The sequence below is a fragment of the Hemicordylus capensis genome, chromosome 5 (assembly GCF_027244095.1).
Source record: "Hemicordylus capensis ecotype Gifberg chromosome 5, rHemCap1.1.pri, whole genome shotgun sequence".
Lineage (NCBI taxonomy): Eukaryota > Metazoa > Chordata > Lepidosauria > Squamata > Cordylidae > Hemicordylus > Hemicordylus capensis.
The window spans coordinates 240,040,859-240,054,030 of NC_069661.1; the positions used below are offsets into that span (position 1 = coordinate 240,040,859).

Genomic DNA, 13,172 nt, shown 5'->3' on the forward strand with positions numbered 1-13,172 from the left:
ATGTTGCTGAACTACAAATCCCATCATCCCCAACCACAGTACAGTCTGGCTGGGGATGATGGGAGTTGTAGTTCAGCAACATCTGGAGTGCCACCGATTGGGAACCCCTACCCTAAGTCAAATGTATGATTAATTTCTTTCATGTAGGTTTAAACATCCTTCACTAATCCTTGTGTTTGAGAAACAGGAGGCACTATAGTTAGCTTTACCCTAATTCATCTCCTGAAAAACAACTGGTTCACTTAAACAGCTTTGGGAAACAGAAGTTCCTGTGTTTGAGCTACAAAGGCCAAGGGTGAAAAGGACCTAGCAGAATCCCAGCGGAAGGACCTAGCAGAAACCTCTGGACCTAGCGGAATCCAATGAAATAAGTTTAGCAGAGGTGATTGTATCTTGGTACCCGTGATATGGCCTCGTGAGGGATCAGCTCTCACAGCACCAACTCTCCCTGGTTACAAAAGAAAACGCTTCTCATTGTAGTGTGCCTCTTTCTTTCCCCAGCCGCTCCGGTCTCAAAATGACCCCGGGTGCTGAGGAAGCCAAGCCGTTGTCCCACGTGGAGGCTGGCAAACGAGTGGAAGAGCTGCGCCGTCGCCGGGGCGAGAACGAGAGCGAGGAGTTTGAGAAGCTGAAGCAGAAGCAGCAGGAAGCCACTGTGGAGCTGGAGGGACTGAAGAAGAAGCGCGAAGAGCGCCGGAAGGTTCTGGAAGAAGAGGAGCAGAGGAGGAAGAAAGAGGAGGCCGAGAGAAAAGCTCGGGAGGAGGTAACAGGCGTCCAAAATAGCCCTTGGATATATTCAGTATCTGAATTATGAGAACAAAGATGAGGATGTAGACCTATGGATTCCCTTGGTATTTTTGTGGGATGTTTTTGCAATGATATTTTTGTGGGGAATCATTGCAGGCAAAGCATGTTCTTCCTGCTAAACATAAGGAAAACTTTGCTGGATCAGGCCAAGGCCTATGAAGTCCAGCATCCTTTTCCCCACAGTGGCCCACCAGATGCCTCTGGGAAGCCCATAAACCAGGAGATGAAAGCATGCCTCCCTCCCACTGTGTCCGTCTTGTAAATGGTATTCGGAGGCATCCTTCCTCTGTACCTGGAGGTAGCCTATAGCCATTAAGACTAGTAGCCAGTGATAGACTTGTCTTCCATTAATTTGTCTAAACCCCTTTAAAGCCGTCCAAACTGGCACCTGTCATCACATGCCGTGGCAGGGATGTACCATTAAGGCACATTTCATAAGGCTGGTTTACACAACTCTTTTACCCATGTTGAATTCAGTAGTCACCATTTTTGTGAATAGATTTGGTAATGCCAAACCCTGACACACAAATGGAAGATACGGTGCCGTGGTTGGGCTTAGGCCTTCCCATTCATTGGAATAAAACTCATTGGATAGCTCTGTGCAAATCAAAAGTCAGGGAATTTTACCATTCTTATCTAAGTTAGCCTTCCGATAAACTTGGAAGGATAACTGATGGTTTTGCATGCTAAGAAGTGTAATGGGAATTATTCGTAGCAGTCTATTTCCAGCTCAGTACTCAAATTGTGGGGGGAAGTTAGGGCAAGGAAATCAAATTTTGGGGAGTGGGCCACGCGGTAACCTTCTCACACAACACCCATCACATACCCTTTGCTGCTGCAATGTGTGCAGATTGTAATTTGCCACATTCTGCTTCAACCAACAAGTAGAAGATTGTTAAGGTGGTGGCAAATTCTGACCTGCTTAGATACCTGTCAATCTGTTCACAAGATTATTCCTGCGTGCTAAAATTGCTGAAAAGAGCAACATTGTAAAAATGGTGGCCGACATGATGGGCAGCCATCTGTTGATTGTAAGGACCCAACAGGGCTCGTGTAGGGGATAGGAGTGTAGCTCAGTGGTAGTTCATCTGCTTTGCAGGCAGAAGGGCCCAGGTTCAATCCTGGGCATCTCCAGGTAGGGCCGGGAAAGACTCCTGCCTGGAACCTTGGAGAAGCTGCTGCCAGTCAGTGTAGGTAATCCAGATGGACTAGTGGTCTGATATGGTATAAGGCCGCTTCCTGTGGCTGCTAAGAATGTCTACAGATTGCTTCCAGGTCGCAGTGCAGGGCTCCTCCCACTTCCATTGTTTCCAATGGAAGGAGCACATGCTTCCACCAAGGAGTGGTTTTAAGACATTCTGCAGCAGCCTCATGGGCACATCGTTGGGACTGCTGTTTAAGTTGCTCCACAGCCCTTGCAGTTCCCCACAGTCCACAGAGGGCTGCCTGTCATATTGGCTGGTGTATGCTGGCTGGCAACTATTTTTATTTTCAGCACTTCTGCAATGCCCTGAGCCATTTAACCGTCCTGAGCCATTTTGGAAGGGCGGTATACAAATCAAATAAATAACAACAACAACAACACCCAAGAGCAACAGAGTCTTGTCTTTCAAAAGAAAACCCTAGGGCCTGATTCAGACACTTAATGGGAGTGAAAATCCTACCCTGTGGTGGAGGAGTGGGCATGCACATGCTATCCACCACATTCATCACCTAGTGTGACACCAGTGCTCTGTGGAGACCTGTACATGCCAAGGCCCTCCAAGATGGTAAGCGTGCCTAATATCTGACAGTGCTCACAAATGTCATCTCCCATTCAAGTGCAAACCAGGGTGGGCCCTGCTTAGCAAAGGGGACCGTTCATGCTTGCGACCACAAGACCAGCCCAAGGGTTTGGGCTGCAGGCTCACAGGCAGAGTACCAAGGCCCAGGGAGGCATCAGAGGGTTCAGAATTACACATAAGTTTGTATTAACTTTAGAGACTCGCTTGCTAAGATCAAAAGCATGAGGAAGGCAGTGTATGTTCTCCCCCACCCCCCGCCCACCAAAACTATTCATATCTTAGCAAGTCTTGTGGTAGCAAGCATGAATGGTTCCCTTTGCTAACCAAGGTCTACCCTGGTTTGCATTTGAATGGGAGACTACATGTTTGAGCACTGTAAGATACTCTCCTTTGGGGATGGACCTGCTTTGGGAAGAGCACCTGCATGCTTGCATGCAGAAGGTTCCAAGTTCCCTACCTGGCACCTCCAAGATAGGACTTAGAGACATTCCTGCCTGCAACCTTGGAGAAGCTGCTGCCCGTCTGTGTAGACAATACTTAACTAGATGAACCAATGGTCTGACTCAGTAGAAGGCAATTTCCTATGTGCCTATGTTCTAAACCTTGGGAAAAAACATTGTTTGTTTATTTGTTTGTTTTTGTTTGTTTGTTTGTTTGTAACGACCCAAAATTCGTGTCTCTGGGCGGTTTACAATAAAACAGATTAAAAACAAATTTAAAACATTAAAACAATTTAACATGCTGTGTTGAACTCCTTGGCACAAAAAGGTAGTTATAGATAGTTGTATCTATAGGTTATAGATAGTTGTTGGCAGGTCCCTAGGTGTGCAACCAATCAGATGCAATAATCGGGCATGTTCAGAAAGCATTTAGTCTAGATTCACTATTTTATTCACTACAGTGCATCCTGTATAGACAATACTGAGCTAGATGGACCAATGGTCTGTCAAGGTAGAAGGCGGCTTCCTGTGTTCAATGCTTTGCCCAGCCCTTGTGCTTCAGATTGGCAAAACCTGTGTTCCAACCACCCACAAGCTTGATCCTCAAGAGAAGTACACGTGGCAGTGATTTTGTGAGTTCAGTTTCCAGAATGGAGAGTCTCTGGTTTTTGCATATGTCTGTATGCTCCCTAATAGTGACTAGCTGAAACATTTATTGCAGATTGGATTTATGTGCCTCCTTTCAGTATGAATATTGAGCTCCAACACAGCCCACATATAAAACATAAACAATAAAACAATACAGAGATAAAATAGCAAGCAAAAGCCAGATGTGATAAAACAATCTTCTCAAGGTTTAAACAAAGCCTGGAGAAATCTGTCTGTCTGTCTAAAATATTTATATCTTGGGGCAGCTCACAAGAATGATACAACAATAACACAGATAAAACAATGTAATATTTCAAAAGGTGAGCTAAAGAACAAGACCCAATTAAAACCAGCCTTAAAGGTTTAAGGATTTAAAACCCACCAAGCACAGCCTGCAGATAAAAACACTAAAAAGCCTTGCTAAAAAGAAGTGTCTTCAAATGCTCTCTGAAGACCCTGAGAGAGCGTACATGGTGAAGCTCCTCCAGGAGGACATTCCAAAGCCAAGGGGCCACAATGGAAAAGGCCCTATCTCTAGTCCCTGCCTACCGGATGTCAAATAAAAAGGTCTTCGCCTGACACACAAAGCACTGAGTGGGTGCCAGGTGAGTTCCCTTAGGAACATAGTTCTATAAATGGGCCACAATGACCAAGAAGGCTCTCTTCCCACTTGCCATCCTCCTCTCCTCTGTTGGGGAGGGTACTCAGAGGAGGGCATCTAAAGAAGATCTCAATATGCAGGAAGGTTGATCTGGGAGTAGACATTCCTTCAGGTATCCAGGTCTCTAACCACATATGACTTTAAAGATAGACAACAGCAATCTGAATTCTGCTTGGAAATAAACCATGAACCACTGGTGAAATATGTTCCCTATTTGTGCTACTCAGCAGGCTAGGGGCTGTGTTTTGAACTAGCTACATTTTCCAAGCAGTCTTCAAGGGCAGTCCCATGCACTATGCACTGCAGTAGTCTAGTCTAGAGTTAGCAAAGCATGGATAACTGTGGCTGATCTTTCTCTTTCAGGAAGGCGTTGCAGCTGTATAACTGCTGCCATTTATTATATGTCCCATGTTTTCAGGATAGGGCAGGGTTGCAAATCTAAAAATAACCCGTAAGTGACATACTTCATCTCGTTATTTTTGGTAGGAAGAGAAGAGGCGGCTGAAGGAAGAAATTGAGAGGCGAAGGGCAGAAGCTGCCGAGAAACGCCAGAAGATGCCGGAGGATGCTCAGACGGATGAGAAGAAGCCGTTTAAATGTTTCACCCCAAAGGGCTCCTCTCTTAAGGTAGTCCCAGCTGGGAGCCCATGGGCTACATCTTGAAGCAATTTTAACTGGCCCTTGGTGACCTTGCCAACATTTTAATCAAGGGGTGATAAAGATGCCATTCACTGTTTCACTTGCAAAGCATGTGAGAAAAATTGGGGTTGGGATGTCGTGCCCTGACTCTACTTGACTCCATAACTGTGAAATCCTTATTGCTAGATGCTGCTATTTTGAACCCGACCACCATGAATAAAATAGCCACTATTTTTTTTTGTCTGGGCTCCTGCACGTTTAAGAGCTTGTGTGGCAAGAAGACATTCTGGGATTTTTTCCTCCCAGCATTCAGATGCAATGATGCACAGCTTCACTTTATGGAATTGTCATGCAGCTATTAAGACACATGAGCCCCACCAGAAAAAAAAGGTGGCAACTTTGCCTCTGGAATGCTCTCCCGCTGTCCATTTGTTGGGCTTCCTGTCTGCGAATTTTAGGAAAGAAAGATGCTGTTGGCCAAAATAAGATTTGATGCTGCTACTAGTTTAAAACAGTATTGTGGTTTTAAATAATGTTGCTTTAAGGGTTTTATTTTGATCTTAGTGCTTCTGCAACGAAGTTGTGCATTTATTTATTTATTTATTTATTATTAAAACTTTTATACCGCCCTTCCAAAAGGCTCAGGGTGGTTTACATTAAAACACCTTAAAATCAGTTAATAATTAAAATAAAAATTATAAAACATAACAATGATTAACAATTAAAAACATCATAAAACTACAATTAAACAATCAAAACAATTTAAAAACAAATTTTAAAAAACTGAGAAAGCCTGGCTGAAGAGATGTGTTTTCAGGTGTTTTCTGAAAATCGCCAGAGATGGGGAGGATCGCATCTCAGCAGGGAGCGCATTCCACAATCTCGGGGCAGCAGCTGAAAAGGCCCCTCTCTGTGTAGCCACCAAACGAGTTGGTGGCAACTGGAGACGGACCTCCTCAAGTGACCTCAGTGGCCGGTGGGGCTCATAGCGAAGAAGACGCTCTCTTAATACCCAGGGGGCCTAGGCCGTTTAGGGCTTTATAAGCAATAACTAGCACTTTGTATTTTGCCCGGAAACCTACTGGCAGCCAGTGTAACTCCATCAACAAAGGAGTAATGTGGTCTCTCCGAGATGACCCAGAGACCAACCTGGCTGCCGCATTCTGGACCAACTGAAGTTTCCGGACTACATACAAAGGCAGCCCCACGTAGAGCGCATTACAGAAGTCCAGTCTGGAGGTTACCAACAAATGTACCACTGTTTTGAGGTCACTGATCTCGAGAAACGGGCGCAGCTGGCGTATCAGCCGAAGCTGATAGAAGGCACTCCTGGCCACCGCCTCAGCCTGAGAAACCAAGGAGAGGTGTGGATCCAGAAGTACTGCCAGACTGCGATTGCCATTGCGATTCTGTATTGGTCAACCACCTCATGAATTCTTTTTCTTTTTTTGCTTGTTTTTAAAATCATTTTAATGAAAAAATATTTTAATGCAAAAATACAATACAATTATAACACGGAACACACAGAGTAAGGCAACATCATTATTCCATTTTGAATTCCAAAAAGTAATAAACAGAATCCATCGTCATACACATTTGCCTGCTTTTACATTGGGTTCTGATCTTCTAAAATAAGTTAATTTTGTAACTAGTGCTATGTCCCAGATACATTTATACCAACCTGTTAATGAAGGTGGATACGGACATTTCAAAAAAGATGAAATACAGAGATAACAAAAAATAAAAATAAACATCCAACCCATCCTTTAAAACTACTCCTTAGATATAACCAAAAAGTACTATTTTGGGATCATAAGTTAAGGTGTATCCTGTTTTCTCCTTTATAATAGCTCATGAACTCTTGAGAATGAGAGACAGCATCGAAATATATCAAATAAAATAAATAATCTTTACCCATGAAGGGGCTGAGTTGTGCAACGGAATATACTTTTTGGCTCCCAAACCAAACCACTGTCTCAAAGACCGATATTTTGAGTCTGAAAATGCAGACTTTAGCATCTCTGCTTTGATGACCTGGCTTGCAGCCTGCTCCTCAGAAATGCACCTTGTTGTGGCTGGGAGCATCATTTGTGGATGGGTGTCCAGCTGGATAAAAGGTTCTGCCCTGTAAGTTCACTTTCTTCTTGGGCAAGCTACATTGTCTTTTGGATCCCTCAGAAATATCCGGTGTAAGGCAGCCGTTTAGTGATATTTGTAGCTTTCAGTACTTGTATGTTTCAAAAGTGCATTCTTCTGTGTGCTGTGAGTCCTGGCATCGGGTGTGTGTTACTTGCAAACAAACTGAGGCTCTGTGCATGTCATCTTGAACCATTAACTTCAAGTTTTGCCACTGTTTTTAATGGTCGGCGGATTGCACCCTCTCATTTTGTTCCGAATAGATCATAAAATTTGGAGAATGAGGAACCCAAGTTCTTTTTAGAGTTTCACCTCCTATTTTAGTAAGAGTAAATGAGCTTCTGCTGTTGGCGTTAACCCCCCTGCTTTTGGTCTTCTTTTGCAGATCTATTTTGTAATTCTATTCACCGTATGTGCCTTACCGTTCCTCGTTGTGAGCATGCCGTGTCTTGGTTTTGCTGTGACATCTGTTTCCAAGTCCTGTGCAAGTTTTGGGCTGCCTTTCAAGGCCTTTCCTTCCTAGGGGCTTCTATTGGACTTCCTCCCAAAAGGGACTGTAATAGAACCCTTTTGGTATGAACTGAGACTGCATTTTAGGGTTTTTCATTCTAACATGTTGGCTGGAGCATTGAGAGCAGCTCAAAACACAGGCATCTCCTCAGTGGCTCATGTACCATGCAGCATGCCACAAGCGTTTTGTGTGCTGCAGGTACTGCTTCTTGTTCCACATGCAAGTTATGCAAAAGTGCACTGGGGCACAGTCAGCTGTGCAATCGTGCAACTCCCTCATGCAATTCCAGCAGTTGTGCATATGTGCTCTTCTGTTTGCCAGTTCAGCATTTGCACAAGTGCACTCTTCAAGTGCTGAAACTGCATGAGGGAATGGTGCGACCACGCGACCATTTCTTCCAATGCCCATGTGGTTGCATAATCCCCTCGCGCAATTTTGGCATTTGCACAAGTACGCTCTTGCACAACGTACATTTGGAACACGCAGCAGTGTGCACGGTGCCCAGAATGCCTGCAGGACTCTGCGTGGTATGTCTCCACATCTTTCCACTGCTTTCATTTTTCCGGCTTCCCATATGACTGTGCAAAATATTTATATATGTCATCCAGCCATTACGTGTTTGCTATGGGCAAAATCAGTCTTAACTCTGGAGTGTACTAACAGGAATCGTGTTGGCTGCATCAAGGGTCCTTCCAGACTGCAAAAAACTTGAAGAGTTTGCACACAAGTTGGAAGTGAGAGCTTACCCTGCACATACTCCTGCAGATTTGTGTCTTCTTTCCTTGCAGGAACTCACAGGTTGTGCAGTGACCATACATGATTTCTGCAGCGCCACCAGCTGTTGCTGTCTGTAAATAGCCCACCTTCCCCACCTCATATGCCAGAAATGTTTTAATGAAAAGGAATGAGTTATTTACAGAAAGCGAGAGCTGGCCAGCAGATGGCGCTGCAGAAATTGTACAAGGTCCCTGCTGGCCACATGAACAGTTTGTTAGATCCTGCGGGGAAAGAAGATGTAAGTTTGCAGGAGTATGTGGAGAGTGAGTCAGCTTTTGACTTCCAGTTTTTGTGCAAGATCTTCAAAACAATTTTTTTTTCACCTCTCTGGAAGGATCTCAAGTATGGTGGGCCCGATTCACTTGGTTGCTATTTTCACAGTGGCCACTTGGGCTGCTCTTTTTCTTCCCAGCCAATGGCAGCTCCCCAGGATCCTGTAGAAAATGAGGCGTCACGCCAGTTCCCCTGGAGTGGAAAAAGGCACTGCTGCACGTCACTGCCATCTCCTTGGGCTGGTGATGACACAAGCATTTGCTTCTTCCTGCGGCAAGAAGGGTCAGAGAATGCTCTTGCCACAAAGAGAGGGTGGCCACAAGCTGAGATATAGTCGGCTGCTGTGAGCAACACAGCCGTATGATTCAGCTTTGAGAGATGCAGAGGTGAACCTAGGTAATTTTGGAGCTCCAACCTAAAGGCCTTTGGAGGACACACACACACACGGCAAATTAAGCATTATCATGCTCGGCCAGGCGACCACACAACCGGGGACAGACTAAAGAGGATTTGGGGGCCCTCATGGGCTGTGGAGGCCCTGGACTTCGGCCCCGAAGTCCAGGGGTAAGAGCGCCTCTGAGGGGAAGCAACAAGTTGGGCAGGCCAGTTCTGCGAATGTGGGGGAGAGCAAGAAGCAGTCTAAAGTCTGCTTTTGCACAGTCTAAAGTCAACACGGGCAGATGGGAGCACGAGATATCACTGGGAAGGCAGCCATGTTCACATTTCTTCCAGCTTGGCAAGCGTATAAGTCTTGCCTAACATGGTCTAAGCACAGATTTCTGACTGGAATTCAGCCTGAGAAAGAATGAATGGATAGACACGGGGAGAATGCAGAGGCTATGAGAGAAGGGCAAAATGGGTACTTCTGAGGGCCACTTCAATCATAACGCAGTTCCTTATAGGAACATAGGAAGCTGCCATATACTGAGTCAGACCATTGGTCCATCTCGCTCAGTATTGTTTACCCAGACTGGCAGCGGCTTCTCCAGGGTTGCAGGCAGGAATCTCTCTCAGCCCTGTCTTGGAGATGCTGCCAGGGAGGGAACTTGGAACCTCAGATGCTCTTCCCAGAGTGGCTCCATCCTCTGAGGGGAATATCTTACAGTACTCATACTTCTAGTCTCCCATTCATTTGTAACCAGGGTGGACCCTGCTTAGCTAAGGGGACAAGTCAGACTTTCTACCACAAGACCAGCATGTCATCTAGGTCATTTTGTGTAGGGATCTGAACAAGCTGGTTTGGCACTTCCTCTGGGAGGTGCTGAACCGGCTCGGGTGCCAGTGTTTGAGTTGTGCATGGACGGGCTGGCGGGGCAGGGAGTGGTTCCCTGAAGGAGCCAGGAAGGAGCTCCTTACCTGCTCCTCCCCAGCCCACTGCTTTTCCGTGCACAGTGCTTGCTCCCCAACTGGTGCCATGGGGCTGCGGCGCTGTTCTCACAGCCTCTGCGCAGCATCGGCACGTACATGGCCCTGTGTGTGCCGACACCATGTCCTTCCACACGCCCTTCATACACATCTCTGATCTTGTGTGATTATTATGTATGAACATATTTCACTGCAATTGGCCATCGTGTTTTGGTACGTGCACATAGCGCCACAGGCAACGGTGTGATTATCACACATGTGGCTCGCACATTACATGTAGAAAACAAGTCATTTGGGAAGCGGCTCTGAGAGTTGAAAGATATTGGAGAGAGAAAGGGATTGATTGGCATCTTAGGCATCTCTCTGTCTGCCTTCCATCTGTGTTGTGCTGCCATCTTGTGACTATAGAAAGCAATGCAACACATTACAATTCCTGCCCCCTACGGCAAAAGAAACAAATGCCCAGTTTATAGGCAGGACTTTAGAGAATTGTGCAATCTCCACATTCCAATTTATGTAATGATTCAGATGCCCCAATTCTGCAAGCAGACAATATTGTGCAAGTGAATGAAATCAGACAGAAGTTTGATTTCTCCTGTGTCATGGAATTTGGGGGTGTTGGGAGAGACTAGATTCTAATGATTATTGTGGGCGGAGGGTGGTACAAGGCACCCGAAGTGATGGGTTTGGATTCTTGTGCAAGGAGATCTGGGGAGAGGAACCACATATTGAGGACATAAGATGGAAAGCCCAGTGCTCAATGCTGTTGAATCAAAGTCCTCACAACTAGTTCAGTTTCTTCTCATGGAAATCCATAGGACTAAATAACCTTACATTTCAATGGCTGGTATACCACACAAGGGTAGATCAGCCTCATGCCATTACATTACAAAAGAGTAAGCCCATTGGAAGCAATGGCTTTACTCCTGCATAGTGCAGTTCTGGCATTTGTGCAGATACTGTGAATGTAATGGCACTAGGCTGATGTATCCTTGTGCAGTATGTCAGCCAGCAACTGGAGTGGTTTTCAGCCATCGTTGGCTCTCTCAACTTGGCCAAAACTATGGTTACTCTCATAGAGGGCTACTCTCAAAGAGCCAAGAAACAGCTGTCTGAATAGTGTCTTTGCTGATTGTTTGATAGGAGAATAAATCATATAGGGCCGGGTTTCCCAGCCTTGGCTCCCCAGATGTTGTTGGACTACAACTCGCATCTAATGGCCTAAGACCATTGTGGCTGGGGATGATGGGAGTTGTAGTCCAACAGCATTGGGGGATCCAGGTTTGGGGACCCCTAATGTAGGGTGCTAAGACAACAACAGCCGTCTTAGTAAGTAGCCAGAATCATCCAAATGTATCTAAAGTAAGCCAAATTCATCTAAATTCTTGGACATAATCCCACATCAATCTATAGATTCCACATCAAGTAATCCCAAAATTTAAAAGGCCATCAGGTCCTGACATTTGCTTACAATGACAAATCTCCATCAGTTCAAAATTGCAGCTTTAATCGTCCACACCTTCCCCACATCTTCCTTTGAGAAGGAACAGTTCTAATAACCAAATCAGGTGGATTGATCCTATCACTTACAGAAACTTTCCAGTTTATATTCCAGCCTGTTTTCCATTATGAAGCCTGGCTTCCATTTGGGGTGAAGCAAGAGATTATAGAAGGCATGGCTTGGTGCCCTTGTGATCCAGGATACCCTTCTTTGTCATGGCACGTCATTACAAACGCCCGTTCCTCTTGCCATCAGATATTAAATCACTCCCCATCCTTTTTAGTGCTGCAGTTAGACTGCTAGTCTTCGTTTTGTACATGTGTACATTTTGTAAACGCTTGTGAAGGGCTGGAGATCATTTCTAGGTGTCTGCACGAACTGAGGTTTGTGCACAGGTTCAGTGCTCCGAGGTGCCACCAGTGGGGAGCAGCGAGTGTAGGGTTGCCATATTCAAGCTTCCCAAATCCAGGTGCATATCCCAATCTGCATATTATGCAAATTCTGCGGCAACTAATTTGCATTTTATTTATGTATTTATTTGACAGATTTGTATACTTTCCCCTCCTTCTCCGCCCTCCCATGTGATCAGATCCAGAGTAAAATCTGGGCAGCGCATTTGAAATCTGTGTAAATCCAGGTGGCATTTAGCAGCTGGGTGGAGGAGCCAGAATCCTGGGCTACCCTAAATCCTGGGGACATGGCAATCCTAGGCGAGTGACACCTTTAAAAGGGAGTACAGCAGGTCTTTGCCTCCTCTTCACCATGCCATGCAGCTTCCTGCTGTGATGGCGCTTTCCTTAACAGTCCACGCGTGGTGCCGGCACGCACATGGTCTCCACGCATGTACAGACACCATTTGTGTGGACAGCATGGTGTTGCTGACTACACAAACGGCGTCCACACATGCGCATTCCAGCACCGTATTCGGGCTGTTGTGAGGAGCAGCATAGGAGGAAGAAACTCCATGGAGCCGCAGAGAGCAGGTAAGGACCTGCTGTACTCCCTTTTAAAGGTGACACTCGCTGCTCCCTCCCCTGGCAGCCCCTCGGAGTGCCGAACCTAAAATGGATGGGGAGGGGGTTCATATCTGTGCACACGCCAAATCATTTCTTATATTTAGCAGAGGGAAAGCAGCTGGCCCTATCCATCCCCAGCACAGCATCCCTGCAGTGGCTGTTGTTGGTGTCAACTTTTTGTTTCTTTTTAGATGGTGAGCCTTTTGGGAATCATCTTATTTATTGAAGCTTTTCTTAGTCAGTGAGAAGAGCTTCTGGTGGGTCTGTGGGGAGAGTGTGCTTAACCCGCTCTCCCCACAGACGATCTGTCCTGCAGCCCTGGATGGCTGGATTGGCCGCCCACACGACTACCGGCTCCCAAACACATGGGGCATTCTGGAGAGACCCCCCGGGGCCGGGAGTCTGGCTGCAGCCTCCCGGTCGGGGGTCTACTTGTCTGTTGCCGCGCGTCACGGCGGCACATGAGCAAAAAAATGAGGTTAACAGAGCACTCTTTCCGCTAACCTCATTTAAGAGGAGGGGGATTCGGCGGGCTAGTTGCCTTGGAACCACCAGCCTTGTCTGCGGGCCCGGTGGTTCTCCTGATTGTGGGAATAGCTTCATTATGTATTTAT

General features: G+C 46.0%; 1 protein-coding gene across 15 annotated transcripts in view; it reads left to right on the forward strand.

The window, feature by feature from the left end:
* Positions 1-13,172, forward strand: part of CALD1 (caldesmon 1) — a 306,807-nt gene that overhangs the window by 277,312 nt on the left and 16,323 nt on the right. For all 15 annotated transcript variants that reach the window (XR_008307722.1, XR_008307723.1, XM_053251783.1 and 12 more), the window contains 2 exons: positions 502-763; positions 4,827-4,967. Coding sequence is in view for 13 of the 15 variants with exons in the window: in XM_053251783.1 (XP_053107758.1) it covers positions 502-763; positions 4,827-4,967 (403 nt within the window). In the remaining 2 variants the exon portion in view is untranslated. The remainder of the gene's footprint in view (positions 1-501; positions 764-4,826; positions 4,968-13,172) is intronic.